The following is an 18987-nucleotide window of genomic DNA, read 5'->3' as shown; positions in this document are numbered from 1 at the left end:
GGGGGGGGATGTTGGCAGATAAAGGGATGGCTGGAAAATGGGCAGCCTTCAAAAATGAGAACTAGAATCTAGAGACGATATGCTCCTGTTCAGATGAAAGGTGAGGTTGTTAGGTGTGGGGAATGCTGGATGGTTAGAGAAGTTGAGGTTTTAGTTATGAAAAAGAGCAAACATAAGTCAGGTATAGACAGCAGAGACCCAGTGAATCCTTAAGTATACTCCTACTGCCTTTGAGGGAATTCGGAGCAAAAAGGGGACATGATAGCTTTGGCAAATGGTGTTAAGGAGAATTTTATATATTCTAATTTATAATAAAGGGATTTTATAAATCCACTTAAGGACCAAGTAATTGGGGAGAGAATAGGACCCATCAAAGATCAGCACGGCAGCCTATGTGTGGAACCGCAGGAGATGTGGGAGATACTGAATGAGTATTTGGCATCAGTGTTTACTATGGTCAAGATGTTACTACCTATTTCCCCACATTCTATATCTTCCATCCTTGTCCAGTGTCCATTTTTAGAGGTGGTGGTGTTGGATGTCTTAAAAGGGATAAAGGTGGATAAATCTCCAGGACCTGATCTGATACTCCGTCAAACCGTGGGAAGCTAGGGAAGTGATTGCTCGGCCCCTTTGAGATATTTGGATCAACGGTCATCGTGGTTGAGGTGCAGGAAGACTGGAGATTGGCTAAAATGGTGCCACTATTTAAGAAAAGGGGCCAGGGCACTATAGACAAGGTGAGACTGGTGTTGGTGGTGGGCAAGTTGTTGGATGGAATCCTGAGGGCCAGGGTTTACATGTATTTGGATAGGTAAGGACTGATGAAGGACAGTCAACATGGCTTTGTGCATGGGAAATCAAGTCTCATGAATTTGAGTTTTATTTTGAAGAAGTAATGAAGGGGATTGGGAGCAGAGTGTTGGACGTGATTTTATATGGACTTCAGTAAGGCGTTTGACAAGGTTCCTCATGGTAGACTGGTTAACAAGGTTAGAGCACATGGAATACAGGGAGAACTAGCCATTTGGATACAGAACTGGCTCGAAAGTGGTTGTTTTTGACTGGAGACCTGGGACCAGTGGTGTGCCATGTGGATTAGTGCAGGTCCCTCTGCTTTCCGTCATTTATATAAATGATTCCAACGTGAACATCGGAGAAATAGTTGGTAAATTTGCAGGTGACACCAAAATTGCAGGTGGGCAGCAAATGTTTCCTCAAATTACAATGGCATCTTGATCAAATGGGCCGAGTGGAAGATGGAGTTTAATTTAGATAAATGTGAGGTGCTATATGTTGTAAGGGCAATCAGGGCAGGACTTGATACACTTAATGGTAAGGTCCTGGGGAGTGTTGCTGAAGAGACCTTGGAGTGCAGGTTTATGTTCCTTGAAAGTGAAATCGCAGGTAGATAAGATAGTGAAGACGACGTTTGGTATGCTTTCCTTTATTGGTCAGAGCATTGAGTATAGGAGTCGGGAGGTCATGTTGTGGCTGTACAGGACATTGGTTCGGCCACTTTTGACATATTGTGTGCAATCCTGGTCTCCTTCCTATCGGAAGGATGTTGTGAAACTTGAAAGGTTTCAGAAGAGGTTTGCAAGGATGTTGCCAGGGTTGGAGGGGTTTGAGCTATAGGGAGAAGTTGAATAGGCTGGGGCTGTTTTCCCTGGAGCATTGGAGGCTGAGGGGTGACCTTATAGAGGTTTAAAACATTGAGGGGCATGGATAGGGTAAATGGGTAAGTCTTTTTCCTGGGGTGCAGAAGCGAACTGGAGGGCATAGATTGAGGTGGGGGAGGAGGGGGAGATTTAAAAGGAACCTTTTGGACAAGTTGGGCCAATAGTTCTTTCTGTGCTATATGTCCCTATGATTCTGACTCTACATCTATATCTGCATCTTTCTTGAGAGTCTTCAATGTGTTGATGACCTGTACAGATTCCTGTGACCGAAAATTCCACATGCTCACCACTCTGGATAAAGAAATTCCTCCATCTGTCCAAAAAGGCTTCTCTTGAGATACTAACCCCAGGTTCAGCACTTTTGGTTGTTGAGAACATCTTTCCTTCCCTGTCAGAATTTTGTAGGTTTCTATGAAATTCCTCCCCATTTTTCTAACCCCTGAATATATCAGATCCACCATCCCAGGAATCCATCTGTAAACTTGCTTTGCATTCCTTCAGTAGCCCAAACATCATCCTTGTGTAAGGAAACAAAAACCCCATGCAATACTGCAGGTTTGGTCTTCACATTGCCCTGTATGGTGCAGCAAATCATCTCTGCTTCTGTATTTTAATCCCTTCACTATGAAGGCCAATCCCACACAAAGGGTTCTTTTCCCAGGTTTAATGATGTGTATCCACATAAATAACCCAACTTTATTTTGTAATTTTGAACAGAATGTGGTCTTGTTAGTTTTTATGAAATTTCTTGAACCTTTACTTTGAGTGGACGGAAAGTCCTGCTAGCCCAGTCTTTAGTGCTGCCTTAGTCACATGAAGCTTTCCTGGGGGGGATGTGAATACAAAATAGCTTGCTTTTATTGAACCATGGTTGAACTGGACATCTTTAAACTGTTGCTTAAAGGTTTGTTTTATTTGAGGATTTATAGTTTTGAGTTCCCTGATTTGGAAAGGACTGCTGTATTCTAGGGGAATACCTTCCGATCTGAACACTGCAGTATTTGTGGCAGCTGCTTGAGTTTCACCCATCTGTCTAAAGAACACTAGTTTTTTTGGGCAAGCTGAGAGAGAAGAATCCCTGCAGACAGCATCACTCTCGGTTTCTTATGCTTTTTCTTTACCCAGATGGGTGGGTGAGATTTTCCCAGACATGATGTAAACTTAATGGAACTTCACCATTCAATTGAGTGTTCAGATGCATCTTTCCTCAATTTTATTAATTTGCCTCTGTTTTTATGGGGAATTGCACTCTGCTGACAGAGTCATCGGTATCATTTGTCTTTTTTTGTCTTTATTGCTTTGCTTTAGCAGACTAGTGCCAGTCTTTTCCCTTAATTTAGCAAAAAGGTGATATTCCTCTGAGGTACTATTTTGCCCTTAACCCTGAAGTCACATTTGTCCCATCAGTATTGGTTTGCTTTTAAAACCTACTTTAAGGGAACTAGTTATCTTCTAAAGTTTGTAAAACATTTAATGGGCATGTTCAGCACTAAACTCAAGTATATATGGGAGATTGACTTTGTGGAATTTTCTAACTTTACTTCCAATATAATGGCTCTGGTTAATGTTTGTTTCTGCGCAGTTAATTTTTTATTTGAACTCTAGCATGTTGGAAGATCAATTTGGATAGTTGATAGTAAGGAAAACTATTGCCTTAGTTAACTATGGAGCAACTATCCCAACACATTTATCTTCCAACCTATTTAAGCACCTTACTATGCACACTAGCAAGTAGCAGTCCGCAGAAGCAAAAGATTTGGACATCTGGTATTTGGCTGTCTCTGTTTAATGTAGTGACTGATGGCGATAAGTCTGTTTGGATTAGAGTTCTGCCTAAACTTTTGTCCCTATTAGTTTAAAAATAAAACTTGAACTGTTGTATGTACTCAAGTAAACCTTCTGGGAGTTAAGTTTTTTGCTTCATTCAAGCTTTAGGAATGAGACTATCTGCCCCAAAACAAACATTTGGGTGACTTCTTATCTGAATTGCTCTGCACAATTTTGCTTTGCAATCTTCATGAAGGCTGTGTGTTAAATAGAATTTCATGATGTGTGTTGTGGATGGTGAGATTATCCATTTGTTAAAGACAGCTGTTTTAGTAGTGACAGATGCACTGCTAGTTCAGATGCTGTGTAGTACTTTTTTGATGTGGATGAGGGAAATAATTGAGATTCTCCTGGTTTACTTTGAGAGAAGTGATCATTACTGTCTATTTAAATGTTTTTGAAGGTTCCTAATACCTATTAATCAGTTGATTGACTGAACTTCATGGGCAATCTTTGATTGGATCCCAGTTTCGAATCACTTGTTCAGTTGAGCAACAGTGGCACTATTTTGCAACCTAGTTTTGGGAAGTGATTCTGATTTTTTCTGTCTTATTTCAGACAACTAATAGATATTGGTCTCTGCTGCTAATGTGATTGCAGATGTGAAGATTGACGATATAGTTGCCACCCTCAGCCATGTACAAACTTTTTAAATCAAATTTTACTTAAATCTAACTTTAAGATGGTAAAATGCTAAATGTTATACTGTTCCCACTGCAGTGTTCCAAATCTGAACCAATGCAAAAACTTTTAGTGACACTTTGAAAAGTTTAATTTTTGAGTCATGTACAGTATATGTCTCCTGGCTAGTTAGAGGGATGTTGCATCATTTCACAGATTGTTTTTAAAGTTGGAAACCTGGGGATGAATTGAATCACAATAAATCTCTGCAACAGGACTTGTGCAATAGTAATTAATATTTTAATGTTGTAACATGCAATTTTAAGGGTAAAAAACATATGCTAGAGAAGTTTCTATGCCTGCCTATTGTGAATTTGTTGACCAGTATATGTACAACTATCGGTCTGTTAAATCATAAGGTTAACAAATTCAAGAATGATTTAGGGTCATCTGAATAAGTATACATCAGTGTCTTCAACTGCATCAGTTGTATTTGGCAATAGTGGCATATACATTATCTCTTAGAAACTTGGCATATGTGTTCCTCCTTGGTTAAACATTTTAGCAGGAAGTTGGTGGTATATTACTGGTCACCAGATTTAAATGGAAGATTTTGCAGCTAAGTGCAATAAAGTATTACAGAATGTAAACTACATTTAAAAGCTAATATTTTTGTTTGGTGGTTTAGGAAGTATTTTATCTGACATACACCCCTGAAGATGTTGATGGAAATGTCCAACTTGAAACAGGAGATAAAGTTTCTTTCTCCATGGAAACAAACAAACAGTATGTATTGCCACCTTTGTTAAATCCTGGTGTGCCCATGTTTTGTGATTGTACTATTTTGCTTCACTGTAAAACAGTTCAAAGGCCTGATGAAACTAATCAGAACAGATGTTTGTATTAGCATGCTAACAAATAAGCTGAAGCTCTTTTGTTAGAGGAACCAAGAAATTAAACTTTAAATTTTAGCATTAGCATGCCAGCAAGGTTTACCTTGCCAAAATCCACATTTAAATTCTGTACCAAATGTCTTTGATTCTGCTAATCTTGTTTATCAGTGAGGTGATTTAATTTGTGATTACATACAGTTGCCCCTTGTACAAAAGGGACAACTTGCTGCTTCGAAACGACTAATTTGTGTTTGCTACGTTGAGGCATTCCTTCTGTACTACAGCAATGCCCAGTTTTATTTAAAAACATTTCTTTTGATTGGAAGCTCAATTTCCAAGTGATTAAACATTTTTGAGTACTGTGGAAAAATATTAAATTGATTTTACCTTCGTGCATCTTTTAAATAGCAAAATAATTACAGCAGGTGCTGGAGTTGTAATTTAAAGATCTAAAATCACTGCGTTGATTAATCACGAGTTAACAATTCTTTATCTAAAGTTGTTGTCTTGGTCCAAGGAAGTGATAACCCTGAGGTCCAGAAAAGCCGAACATTCAGTGAATTGGGAATTAGCAATGCTTAGCTGAGCCTGAACTGGAAACATCTCCAGTTCAGTTACCTAGTTTGTGGTTGTGTTAATCTGATTGATTTCAACCAAGGAGTCTGCAGTGCTGTTGCTGTTGACACTCAAAACTGACAGCTGAGATCTACTAGAAGTATATGTGCACGTTCATTGTAATGAGATGTAAGAATCAGAGACAGAAATTGATATCCAGATCTGGGGGTTGTTGCTTCATGTATCATATCAAGTAATTGAACAAATGTGACCATTGACTAAAACATAGTTAAAGTTCACCTTGCCATCAAGCAGGTGAAGAATTTTCATCAATACCCTGCATGAAATGTGTGTACAAACATTAAGCTTTGAGACAATCTCAACCTTTTGAGGAATAACTTATTTTCTTTGCTTCATTTTGTCAGCCTAAAATATAATTACTTCATCCTTCAAAACAACTCTCACCTGCTGTCAACATAATTGGAATCAATTTATTTGCAATCTTCGTTGGGTACAGTATTTTCTGTAGGAGCTCTATATACCCCTGCAAAAGCTACTAGCTAGCTTTCAAATTTCAGCAATGCCTTCACCTGCCTTATGGCAGAAGTGTTATATTGGTACCCTTGAATATTTCTCTGCAGTCTTAACTATGAGAAGCATTTGTCTTTTCAAGGTTATTATTCCTGTCAAGGTAATTCTCTGTTTGGTTGTGACTCGACACCTCTAGTTTGTGTGGATATTCAAACAAGGGTTTGCTGTCACCACTAGATCCTGGGATGATGTGGAACTATCATTCCAAACTGTCGCCTTTTTAAGAAACATTTTGTGGTTTCTGGGTGGGACTTGATACATAAAGGAATACTGTTTTTTTTAATTCATCCATTGACCCAAGATCAGTCCTTTCAAGCAATGCTTTAATTATGGGCAAATTAACATTTCAGTGAGTACACTAAAAGTTAGTGCAATCTTATTCATTTAAGCTAAACTTGCTGCACTCCTCATGGCACATGGTTTCAGAAAATTGTACATGAGCCTCCAGTTTGGTGTCTGTGGAGACTGGAAATGTTTAAATTAAACTGAACTTTAAACCAATACCACAAGTGTTACATTTGAAAACTGTTACTGTAACACCAAACTGAAATTAGTTGACTAACCACTTTTATTACAGGTACCTTTTTATAATTTTAAACTTCAGAATCCATTTCATGAGTACACTTTACACTTTTTTAAAGTAGACATTTCAGTTCCTCTTGAATGGGTGATTCAAGTGATTATTGGCTCACGTAGTTTTACTTCTGTTCTTCTCTCCCAACCGGATAACCTGTTTTCTCCAAATTGAGGTTTTCCCTTTGGAGATTGCTCGTCAAGCACAAATAAGCCATTTCCTTCCAGCTTTATTTTTAACACTCCTTGGTCTGTCTTATCTGAATGCATACACTCTATTGCGTTTCTTTATAGAGTCATAAAGATGTACAGCACAGAAACAGACCCTTCGGACCAACCCATCCATGCTGACCAGATATCCCAACCCAATCTAGTCCCACCTGCCAGCACCCGGCCCATATCTCTCCAAACCCTTCCTATTCATATACCCATCCAGATGCCTCTTAAATGTTGCAATTGTACCAGCCTCCTCCTCTTCCTCTGGCAGCTCATTCCATGCACGTACCATCCACTGTGAAAAGTTGCCCCTTAGGCCTCTTTTATATCATTCTCCTCTCAGTGGCTCAGTGGTTAGCACTGCTCCCTCACAGCACCAGGGTCCCAGGTTCAATTCTAGCCTCTGGTGACTGTATGCAAACTCCACACAGACACATTCTCCCTGGGGGGGGTTGCTCTTATGGTTGGTGTGGACTTTTTTGGCTGAAAGGCTGGTTTGCACACTGTAGAGAATCTAATCTAATCACCTGAAATCTATGCCATCTAGTTCTGGACTCCCCTCACCCCAGGGAAAAGACTTTGTTTATTTATCCTATCCATGTCCCTCATGATTTTATAAACCTTTTATATAAGGTCACCCCTCTGTCTCCAACACTCCAGGGAGCCCTAGCCTCTCCCGATAGCTCAAATCCTCCAACCCTGGCAACTTTGTCATAAATATTTTCTGAACCTTTTCAAGCTTCACCACTTCCTTCTGATAGGAAAGAGACCCGAATGATGGACCACAGATATCCTCAGGTTGTGCCTTTTTAGTGCTGCGCAACCTGAGTTTTGAAGGATATCTTACAAACCCACCTATCTCCATGGTGATGTGAATTACTTCCACTTTGTATCCAGGTTAGGAATGTTAATTTGCCCTTCTTACCACCTACTTTCTTTCTTTGGAGTTAAATTGATACTTTGTAAGTAGAAATGTTTGCATTTTGATTCGGTAAAATATTTCAATCTCAAGCTATCAAACCACCCAGGTTTGTTGCCCAGTAAATGTCAGAACTGATCGCGTGAACTCTTTCACCTTTAAGGACAGTGTCAAACTGATTTTTTTAAACTTCAACATCCTTTCTAAAAAGGAGATAATTCTGACCAAATGGTCCCCAGGCAGAATGGCTTTTCACCTAAATTTGAATGTTACATGTCAGTTAGCAACACCTGTGGTTACTGGTAACTAAAATGCAGACCAATTTAATTTTATTTTGAAGTTGGTTGGTTTGCTTATTATAAGCTCATAAGCTATTGTAATGCTAATCCAAAATGACCATTCCTAGTATTATAATATTACAATATTTTTATTCAGTTTACTATATAGCGAAGGCAGTAGTAAACCAAATCAGAAGTTTGTGCTTAATGTTGTGACTACTTTATCTGACAAACTACCACACACTTATTTTAAAAAAAAATCAACATCCAGCAAAATGCAGTTCATTCTAGATTACCTTTTAAATGTGTTGTAAACTGTTTCTTTCATTAACCATAAATTACTAATAAATTGGAGCATGTCGTATGTGTCTTTGGAATCAAAGTTTACCTGTCGACTTGGTCCTTCTCCTGTTCCTTCAGTCATGAGTGCAGAAAGTGTTTGTTGTTCAGTGTCTGCAGGGTGGTCAGAAATTGTTTATACTGTTTTACTTTGCCTATTACACATGCTTATGGACTGTTAGTCAGCTTACTGTATGTCTGCTCGAGTGCTCTATACGACTAATTGTAGATGCTTTTATTTCTTAGTACTGGTGCTGTAAATGCTCACAACATTGTACTGGTGAAGAAGAAACAGGGTCGGTGTCAAGGTGTAGTTTGTGCCATGAAGGTATGTGTCCACTTTTTAGATGATCCATTATCTTGAGGTACTAATAGTTGATATTTTGAAAGAAAATAAATCTTTATTGGAATAAAGGTGTGGGTTTGACCATATTTGGTTTAAAATTAGATGTGTAATGGTGGAGGGATTTGAGTTGGTTGATATTTCAAATTAAGTTAAACTTTTGAAATTTGCAAAAACTTGACCTCTTAACATACAACTGGAAATCTGAAAGCATGCTGGAGAAACAAGTCTGGCATCTCTTGAGAGAAAAACATTTTAATGCTTGAAGTCCAGTGCCCCTTTGTCAGATCGTCTTAGGAGTTAGCATTTTCTCCACCTTGTTGTTTTGAGAAACTCCTCACTTGCCAAATCAAGGTAGAGTTGTAAATGTTCCAGTTGAGTTAATAGCATAGCTTTACTACAGGTATCAATAATGCAGGTTCCTGATCTTGACTGGGGCTACATCGGAATTATGAATTTTGTGTCAACCCTAACATCAGTGTTCTGGACTCTGAAAGAAGAAATGTGATCATCTGTGTGAAAGAAACCACTAGAATTGGCACATCATCAAATTGTACACACAATTCCTTTTTTGGCAGCACGGTGGCTCCGTGGTTAGTACTGCTGCCTCATTGCCAGGGACCCGGGTTCAATTCCACCTCAGGCGACTGTCTGTGGAGTTTACACATTCTTGTGTCTGCGTGGGTTTTCTCCCACATTCCAAAGATGGGCAAATTAGGTGAATTGGCCATGCTAAATTGCCCATAGTGTTCAGAGATGTGTAAGTTAGGTGCTTTAGTCATGTAGAGTAGTACGGGTGAGTGTGTTGCTCTTCGGAGAGTCGGTTTGGACTTGTTCGGACAAATAGCTTGTTGCTACGCTGTAGGGATTCTGTGATCAATGAAAACTCCCGTGAGATTTTTTTTTCTTTTTTAATCTTGAGATAGCTGTGACCTAATTTGGAAATTTTGGTTGTCATTGGTGTGCAGTTATTATAAAAAGGGCAATTGCATGTTTTGTTAAGCATTGTTTTAAAGTTTATTTCAAATCTGGGTCTATTGGGAATATCACAGTATAATATTTAGTGTTCTACTTGGGCCTTACATTTTTTGTCTGTGCAGGTAATTTATTTTGTATAGCAAATATTTATGTTAACTGTTCATTGATCTTTAAAGGAAGCATTTGGATTCATCGAACGAGGTGACCTTGTAAAAGAGATCTTCTTCCACTATAGTGAATTCAAGGGAAATCTGGAGACCTTGCAGCCGGGCGATGATGTGGAATTTACTATTAAAGAAAGAAATGTAAGCAATACAATTATGTCCAGTGGAACATATGTAATTAGTCTTAGGAAGCTGTAAATGTGAGGAAGGCAAGAAGCTAAGCAACATCATTATGTTTAGTAATGTTTTCCGTAATAATATTTAATTGCATCCATATAGCTGAGCTTGACAGTGTTCAGGATTTTAATGAATGATCTTTCAGGATAGTTATTTAACTGATCTGAACTGGGTTGTTGCTGCCTGGTGCACCTTCTAATTTTTAGTATGTAGTTGAGACTATAGAAGTATAAGACTGAACAGTATATTTGGTCCTTGTACTCACTAGGTCCTGTAAATCTTCGTTTACAGCTGAATAGATTATTTGAGGGGTTAGCGTTCTTTCCTGTCTAGAGCTAGAGAGATTGCAATGGTATGAAATAGTTTAAACAGTTGAACTTAGTTGCGTGTGCAATTGCAGACAATTTAATTTTACCTTTGAATGCGAACCTGCCTAGAATTGTTATTGTGCAGTCCACAATTACTTGAAAATTTGCTTTTAGTCTTGCGCTGTTAAGGAACAACTTTAAATTGGGGTGGTAAAATGTGAACATCTGGTTTTGATATGTTTCACATTTCATCATGTCAATTTTGCTGGGTTTTCTTTGGGAGCTGCTAAATATAAATGAATTTTGTTATTGGCACTTCATTCTACACAAATGCAATAAGATTTTGTCTGATTTCTATTTTGAGCTGTTGGGGAAATGAGTTTACAAGACTGACTTTTTCCCCCCCCGAATCGTTTTCTTTTAAATCTGGCAATATTGTCATGTATGTTTGACCACAGTGTGCAAGAATAATAGGGTGTGTTTTCCCACTGGATATATGCTCACTATGTCCAAGTAGGTTGGAGTTGTGCATGGAGATTCTGAAATTCCAATCAGACACTGAAGGAATTGCCTGGGAAACAATGTTCCTCTGGAAGGCCTGGAATCCTCAATATCCATTTAAATTGGAAACTCAAATGTTTGTGATTTAAATAAAGTAAAACAGTTACTCAAAAGTTAAACTTTAGTCTATTGTTGAACTTCCAAGTAACTATTACCTGACCCCACACTTGCCCCTCGCATCACCAAACTACATGAATGTGACCACTTAACACAAGAGACTGATCCTTTGCTGAGAGCATCACCCATTTCTATGCTATCAAAATACTTGTCTGAATTTAATTAGGCCTCTGCATTTATGAGGGAGACCTGAGCAGGATCCCCTTTCAAATATCTGGCACTCCCCCCTAAGGTTTAAATAAAAATAGGGCTGCAGTGACAATCTGCAGGAGATTATCACTCATTAGAAAATCTGGTACTATATTTTTGTTTTGGCTAGGAAATTTCTAAAATAGCTGATTTAATGAAAACATGAAAAAATATTATCTAGTAACTTATGCATAATTGCTCTCTTTCTAGGGAAAAGAAGTTGCTACTGAAGTGAAACTGTTACCCCAAGGAACTGTTATATTTGAAGATGTTAGCATTGAGCAATTTGATGGAACTGTCACCAAAGTTATTCCAAAAGTATCCAGTAAAACCCAGGTAAATAGCCTACTGCAGACTTTGTATATGATTATTAGAAAGATGTGTAAAGTTCTGTCACCAACAGTACTTTTTTTGCTTGAGAATTTGACTATTTGGCAAGCAGGTTGAACAATGGCAAATTGGTCATTTTGCCAGTATCCCAAGCCAGAAAAACAGTATCTGACTGGTTGGACTGAAGGGTTTGTTTCCATGCTGTACATCTCTGACCCTGTGAATTGATTGTAAAACATGTCTTAAAGCAATCGACAGACCCATAGTGGGAATTTGATGCAGCAAGGTTAAATTAGTTATTTTGAGAAATTTTGCTTGAATTGCATTTCCATCAAAAATGCAAACTGAGGAAGTCAATGGTATTACAATAGCCATTGAGCACAGTGCATACCTATTCACAATGATAAATGATTTGAGGTGCTGGTGTTGGACTGGGCTGGAGTGCTGGTCATTCATCACCACCTGATGAAGGGGCAGCGCTCCGAAAGTTAGTGTTTCCAAATAATAAACCTGTTGGACTATAACCCTGGTGTTGTGCTTTTTAACTTTGCACAATGATTAAGCAATCAGTCTTGGGCGGCATGGTGGCTCACAGTGCAAGGGACCTGGTTTGATTCCTGTCTTGAGTGTCTGTCTGTCTATGGAGTTTGCACGTTGTGTCTGTAAGGGTTTCCTCCGGCTGCTCCGGTTTCCTCCCGTGGTCAAAGATATACAGGTTGGATGAATTGGCCATGCTAAATTGCCCATAGTGTTATCTGCATTAGTCAGGGAAATGCATCTGGGTGGGTTACTCTTTGGAGGGTTTGTGTGGACTTGTTGGGCCAAATGTCCTGTTTTCACACTGTAGGGAATCTAATCTAATGTAAAATTAACCATGACTATTCTTGATTTTGTACTGGTCTGATCATCTGTTATCCGTTTTACTGACTTGTCTATTGAGTTTTGCTCTGGATTAATGTTAGTCATGGCAGGTGTGAGTTGGTTTGGCTTGTTTCAGGTAGACCATGAATGATTCAGTGGTCCCTTAAAACTGTTCTGGTGTAAACATTGAGATTTTGAGTACTGCAGTCTGGGAAATAATGTGACTGAAATTATTTTTGTTATTTATTGCTTGGTACCGTCATGACTAAATAGGAGTCACCTCTCTATAACTAATTCTATTCTGGGATTGGAAGTGTGCACAAGTCTCTCAAAGTCAGGATCTTATGCTATTTCTTTAATCTAAAGAGCTATGTAGCTAAACCAGGTAAATCACGCAGTAAGAATCCATATATTGCAGTGTTTGTTTTGTCATGCATTATACAGCCCTAGTAAACTAAAACACCAGTGCTTCAAATATTGACATAGAACTCTTAAATGGAGGACAACCTTCATTATCTTATTGAGACGAGCATTGGAAAGAGGTTTGTTTTGCCATGGAAGTTGGACTTACGGAAATTCTGAATTCAAAGTTGTATAATTCATATTCTTGCTGCTTAAATTTGTAGACTGACCCCTTGCCAGGACGTATCAAGGTAAACTTTGCCATTTCCAAAGAACTGCCCTTTGGAGATAAGGACACCCGATCTAAAGTGACACTCTTAGAAGGTGACCATGTAAGGTTTAATATCTCCACTGATCGACGTGACAAACTGGAACGTGCTACAAATATTGAAATTCTGACAGATTCTTTTGAGTTAACTGGAGAAACTAGAGAAATGGTAAGCTGGTCGTTTTAAACCTTTTCTTGAATAACTGGATGCCTTGCTCAGTTCTGATTAGATCTTGATGACTTTCCAGTCATTAGTAATGTCAGAAAAGGAACAGTTCACATGTGATGTGAAAATGTGAACAGGCATAAAGAATATGATTCAGAGAATAATGCTCATTAAAGAATGGCTGCATTTGGTGAAAAATCTGCATTTCTAAATTTGTTTTCCTGCAGATTTATAGTTTTTTTTTGTCTTCAGGGTGTGATTGCTGCCATGAGAGATGGGTTTGGTTTCATTAAATGTGTAGATCGCGATGCTCGAATGTTCTTCCACTTTAGTGAGATCATGGATAGCCTCCAGCTCCACATCTCTGATGAAGTTGAGTTCACAGTTGTCCCTGTAAGTCTTTCAATTCTTAGAAATTAAATTTATTCAGTTTGCATTAAATTGTCTAAATATTGTCAGCTGCCCAAACTACTAAACAAATGGGGCCTCTAGTCCATTTCTGTCACCTGAGGTGGACTACAGTTGGCTTTTCCTGAAAAAAATTCACATGGACAATACTGCAAATTTAGTCATTGACTTGTCAGTAAATTCATCTAGGACCCAGAAACAGCAATTAATCTAACCAACTTGTGTTTATTTGTTTGAAGGCACAGTGGTCATAGTATATGTAGAGCAGTGCTGTATGATATTTTTGATTCACTCAAATAGGAAGTCCTTATCTTTTACTCCTGATTATTGGTGCTCGGTCCTGCAGTGAAGCTTGAATCCACAATGTAACTAACCCAGTGAATGTTGCCAACTAAGCCATGCTTATAGTTAGATATGAAGGGTCATCCGCTCTCAGGTTCATGAAATTATTCAGCATAGACTTTGTGTGAAATTGGTGGGGGAAGAAAGTAACCTAAAATCAAAGTGTACAATATCTGATCCACACAATGACACTATCCATTGTGTGGATAATTTTTCTTGCACCATATATTTGACATAATCATGAAAATCTGTACTAAAGTGACCAGACTCAAGTGGGTTTGTGCATATGCAAATTGAGCTTTAGTTAAAAATGTAATCAACTTTAATTTGTGTTAAACTCTGATCCCTAATTGAGTAGTGAAGTGGTAAAGAGACTTCTTTTGAGGACAGGGTGTGCTGAAGATGGAGAATTTCATTCAACTACATAAAATTACAGCTTTGTGATTAATGTTAGCCATTTTCATGGCCTAAGGTTATGGCACACAACGCTAGTGCATTTTGGATTGAGTGCAGCTCCCACAATTTTTTATTAATCATATGTTAAATACAGGTGAACTTTTGAGGACCAATTTTCCAAACCTAGCAGGATGACTGCTCATCAAATTGCTTTCGCAAAATTCAAATATCTTCTAGATTGTCATAACATTGCATGAAAACAATACTAAATATAGAGGAATGAGTCAGCAAGACTTTCCTTGGTAGAGTTTGTGGTGTATTAGCTTTATTAATCTGTTATTAAAATTTTTTTATTCTCCTTCAAAAGGATGTACTTTCAGCCCAGAGGAACCATGCAATTCGTATTAAAAAACTTCCAAAAGGAACAGTGTCCTTTCACACACAATCTGAGCAACGTTACTTTGGGATGGTGGAGAAAGAAGCTACTGGTTCAATATCTAAATCTACTAGCCCAGCCAAGAGTAAAGAAAAGGTAATTAAAATTAAAGCAACATAAATCATCCAAGCCTGAGAATGCCTAAAATACTATTTAATATAAACTTAATAGACTCTTTCCAAATCCTTTTTGACTTTGACTGCCTTCAAGAACTACCTCAAGGAATTGGTTGTGGAGTTCATTTCACCCATGCCCCATTATAAGTCAGTACAATAATTTGTTTTGATTTTTGAGGAGATTGGACTTCTGCGTCTGAATTGATAGATACAGGAATATTGTGCTTGCTTTAGAAATGCCAATAGTTACGTGCAGTAACACTCCATTTCTAATATCGTATCAAAGGATGGGTAAGAGGCAAGAACTGAGGTTCTCGAGATTAATGAGGTGTTTTGTGCAGATGAAAGCTATGCCCCTGGCAAAGTAGCTCAGTAGCCAGAGATTCGAAGTTTAAAGTTCTTGTCTAAAGATGAGAGCAGAAAAGACAAATGAGTTGCTAGGATCTGGAATCTTCCATCTGAAAAGGGTGGTTAAAGTGTTTATAAAATAAACTTCAGTTGAGCAGATCCTAGAGTATGAGGAGCATAGCATGATATTACTAAAGAAATAAAAACAATCTGGGATTAATTATGATGGACTGATTTGTATTTGTTTGATTCTCTGAAAGACCAACTTTAAGTTGACTTAGACCCCACAGTTAATCTGAATGCCATAATACTAATATACTTATTTAGAGCCACAGTTCTCAACTTCAATCAGGTTTCTAATTCTTGGCTATTGAAAAGACTTTAGCAGCCTATTTTCAAAGTGGGAGGTATGATAATGGGTTTCTAATGCAATCCTTATACTTCAAGCTATTCTTTGGCTTCAAAATAAGCTACAGTTGGGGATGAGAATGAGCATTCAAATTTCACCATAGTGTCTAGTGAATTTGAAGTCAATAAATAGTGCAAGGTTACTGTTGACTGTAAGAACCCACCTGATTCATTGAAGGTCCTTTCTGGGTAGATATTTGTCTTTATACTAGTCTGATCTATATATGACTTCAAATAGACAATAGGTGCAGGAGTAGGCCATTCTGCCCTTTGAGCCTGCACCACCATTCAATATGATCATGGCTGATCATCCTTAATCAGTATCCTGTTCCTGCCTTATCTCCATAACCCTTGATTCCATTATCCTTGAGAGCTCTATCCAACTCTTTCTTAAATGAATCCAGAGACTGGGCCTCCACTGCCCTCTGGGGCAGAGCATTCCACACAGCCACCACTCTCTGGGTGAAGAAGTTTCTCCTCATCTCTGTCCTAAATGGTCTACCCCGTATTTTTAAGCTGTGTCCTCTGGTTCGGCACTCACTCATCAGCGGAAACATGTTTCCTGCCTCCAGTGTCTAATCCTTTCATAATCGTATATGTCTCAATCAGATCCCCTCGCAGTCTTCTAAACTCAAGGGTATACAAGCCCAATCACTCCAGTCTTTCAGTGTAAGGTAATCCCACCATTCCAGGAATTGACTTCGTGAACCTACGCTGCACTCCCTCAATAGCCAGAATGTCTTTCCTCAAATTTGGAGCCCAGAACTGCGGACAGTACTCCAGGTGTGGTCTCACCAGGGCCCTGTACAGCTGCAGAAGAACCTCTTTGCTTCTATATCAATCCCTCTTGTTATGAAAGCCAGCATGCTATTAGCCTCCTTCACTACCTGCTGTACCTGCAGAATTTGGTTGACTCTCTAATCTGCCCTCTAAAATGGGAGATTAAATCATTTGATTAGTGGCAAAAAAAGATAATAAATGCTATGTCTCACCTGTATCTTGTGAAATGCATCTTTGGCCAGGAAGTATTTTGGGCAGCAGGACTCAAACTTCGAATGTCCCAATGACTGCTCACCAACCAGCCTTGATCTTTTCCTCCTAAGACAGTACTTTACTCAACTGGCGCTATATCTCCATGTCTAAACACAAGCCTAGGCCCACTCAGCAAATTCTCACCTCCCACTTAAGTTCTTGAGAGTGCATATCACTGGACTTTAAAAGATTGCATACGAGTATCTAGTTTTTGACAATTGTAGCTATTGCAGGTTTTCATTGCCTTCACAGCTTCTCTGTGAAGAGCACTTCAGCTACATGGAGTTAGTTAACAGAAGCACTATTCCTCCCTGCATTCACCACTTCTGCTCCCAGACGAAAAGTAGCAATCTTCCACTTTAACTGGCTTCCATGGGCTCTCTTGTTCCCTATCTGATCTGTCTACTTTTCGTGCCATTTTCTACTACAGAGACACGCTACTATATAAAATGGCCAATTTTAACCCTAACCCTATCCAGTCTGTGCAGTTGCAGTGAAGCAAACTTGAGCATCACATATGCAGCTTGTCATACTGCCAGGTAATGCTGTGAATTTAAGGTCTTGATCCCCCCAACCCTGCCAAGGCATTGTCATGCAGAAATACTGAGTGGAGTCTACCTTCAAAAAATAAATTTAACATGTCTCCACAAGCGCCATGCTAATTTGTTCTTGCTGCATCCTTGTATACCTTTCAGCTAGGAAATATATGGCCTCTTCTATATTCATTGCTACTTTTAAGATGGATTAAAAGCATATAACACCTTGGGATTACCACAGTTTTTGCCTTCAGTAGGTAAAACTCCTGACTTCTCCTGAAATGACATTTGAAACAGTCTTTTGATGTATAGAATTCTATCCTGTCTGTTACTCAGTGGTGTGATTTTTAGAATATATGCTTGTGATATGCAACTATTGAATTTATTTGCTTCCGTTGAAAATGTCGTCATTCTTTTAAGTCTTAAAGAAATGTAAGGCTGAAGTTAGAAATAGAAGGAAGTGACATGTTGTTTGTTCATGGCATGTGGGCATTATTGGCAAACACCTAGTACCAAAGTCCTGTAATTGTCCATAAATGTCTACATGGAGCATCTGGAGTCATGTGCAGGCCACAATAGGTAAGGATGGCAGATTGCCTTCCCTAAAGGGCATTAGTCAAGAGTATTTTTTAAATGACAATTGACAGTGGTTATGGGTCACTTGGCTAGCGCTCTATAGAGTCATAGAGATGTACAGCATGGAAACAGACCCTTCGGTCCAACGCATGCCAATTCAATATCCCAACTCAATCTAGTCCCATCTGCCAGCACCTGACCCATATCCCTCCGAACCCTTCCTATTCAAATACCCATCCAAATGCCTCTTAAATGTTGCAATTGTACCAGCCTCCACCACTTCCTCTGGCAGCTCATTCCATACACATATCACTCTGCATGAAAAAGTTGCTCCTTGGGTCTCTTTTATATCTTTCCCCTCTCACCCTTGACCAATGCCCTCTAGTTCTGGACTCCCCGACCCCAGGGAAAAGATTTTGCCTATTTATCCTATCCATGCCTGTCATGATTTTGTAAACCTCTATAAGGTCACCCCTCAGCCTCTAATGCTCCAGGGAAAACAGCCCCAGGCTGTTCAGTCTCTCCTATAGCTCAGATCCTCCAACCCTGGCAACATCCTTGTAAATCTTTTCTGGACCCTTTCAAGTTTCACAACATCTTTCCGATAGGAAAGTCAAGATTTCTATGACCAATACATTTCACCATCTGCTATTTGAACCCATGTTGCCAGAAAATGGACATGATATTTGAGTCTTGCCAGGAAATACTAGGAGACATAAATTTTAAGGTGGGGGGGTGGGGAATAGAAGGATGTTTAAGGGAGACTTACAGAGCAGGGTTTTTAGACAGGTTGGTAGGTACCTTGAACATGCTGTTAGGGGAGGTGGTTGAAGCAGGTACAACACAACGTTTGAGGCATTTAGACATCTGAACAGACTGAATCGAGGAATATGGGTCATGTGTAGGCAAATGGGACTGGTTTAAAATGGCATTGTGGTCAGCACAACATGTTGGGCTAAATGGCCTGTTCCTGCATTGTACTGTTCTGATTGTGGCTTATTGATGTTTGAGTTACTTTGATTATTATCTTT

At 38.9% G+C, this 18987-nt stretch overlaps 1 protein-coding gene across 1 annotated transcript in view; it reads left to right on the top strand.

The window, feature by feature from the left end:
* Positions 1-18987, top strand: part of csde1 (cold shock domain containing E1, RNA-binding) — a 106683-nt gene that overhangs the window by 34675 nt on the left and 53021 nt on the right. Inside the window, exons 6-12 of the mRNA XM_043716248.1 lie at positions 4819-4916; positions 8741-8822; positions 9992-10120; positions 11542-11667; positions 13149-13361; positions 13611-13751; positions 14872-15036. Coding sequence (XP_043572183.1) covers positions 4819-4916; positions 8741-8822; positions 9992-10120; positions 11542-11667; positions 13149-13361; positions 13611-13751; positions 14872-15036 — 954 coding nt within the window. The remainder of the gene's footprint in view (positions 1-4818; positions 4917-8740; positions 8823-9991; positions 10121-11541; positions 11668-13148; positions 13362-13610; positions 13752-14871; positions 15037-18987) is intronic.

This window comes from Chiloscyllium plagiosum, chromosome 26 (assembly GCF_004010195.1).
Source record: "Chiloscyllium plagiosum isolate BGI_BamShark_2017 chromosome 26, ASM401019v2, whole genome shotgun sequence".
In the NCBI taxonomy this organism is placed as follows: Eukaryota; Metazoa; Chordata; class Chondrichthyes; order Orectolobiformes; family Hemiscylliidae; genus Chiloscyllium; species Chiloscyllium plagiosum.
The sequence above is the reverse complement of the archived record's forward strand: the minus strand, read 5'-3'. Positions and strand labels throughout refer to the sequence as shown.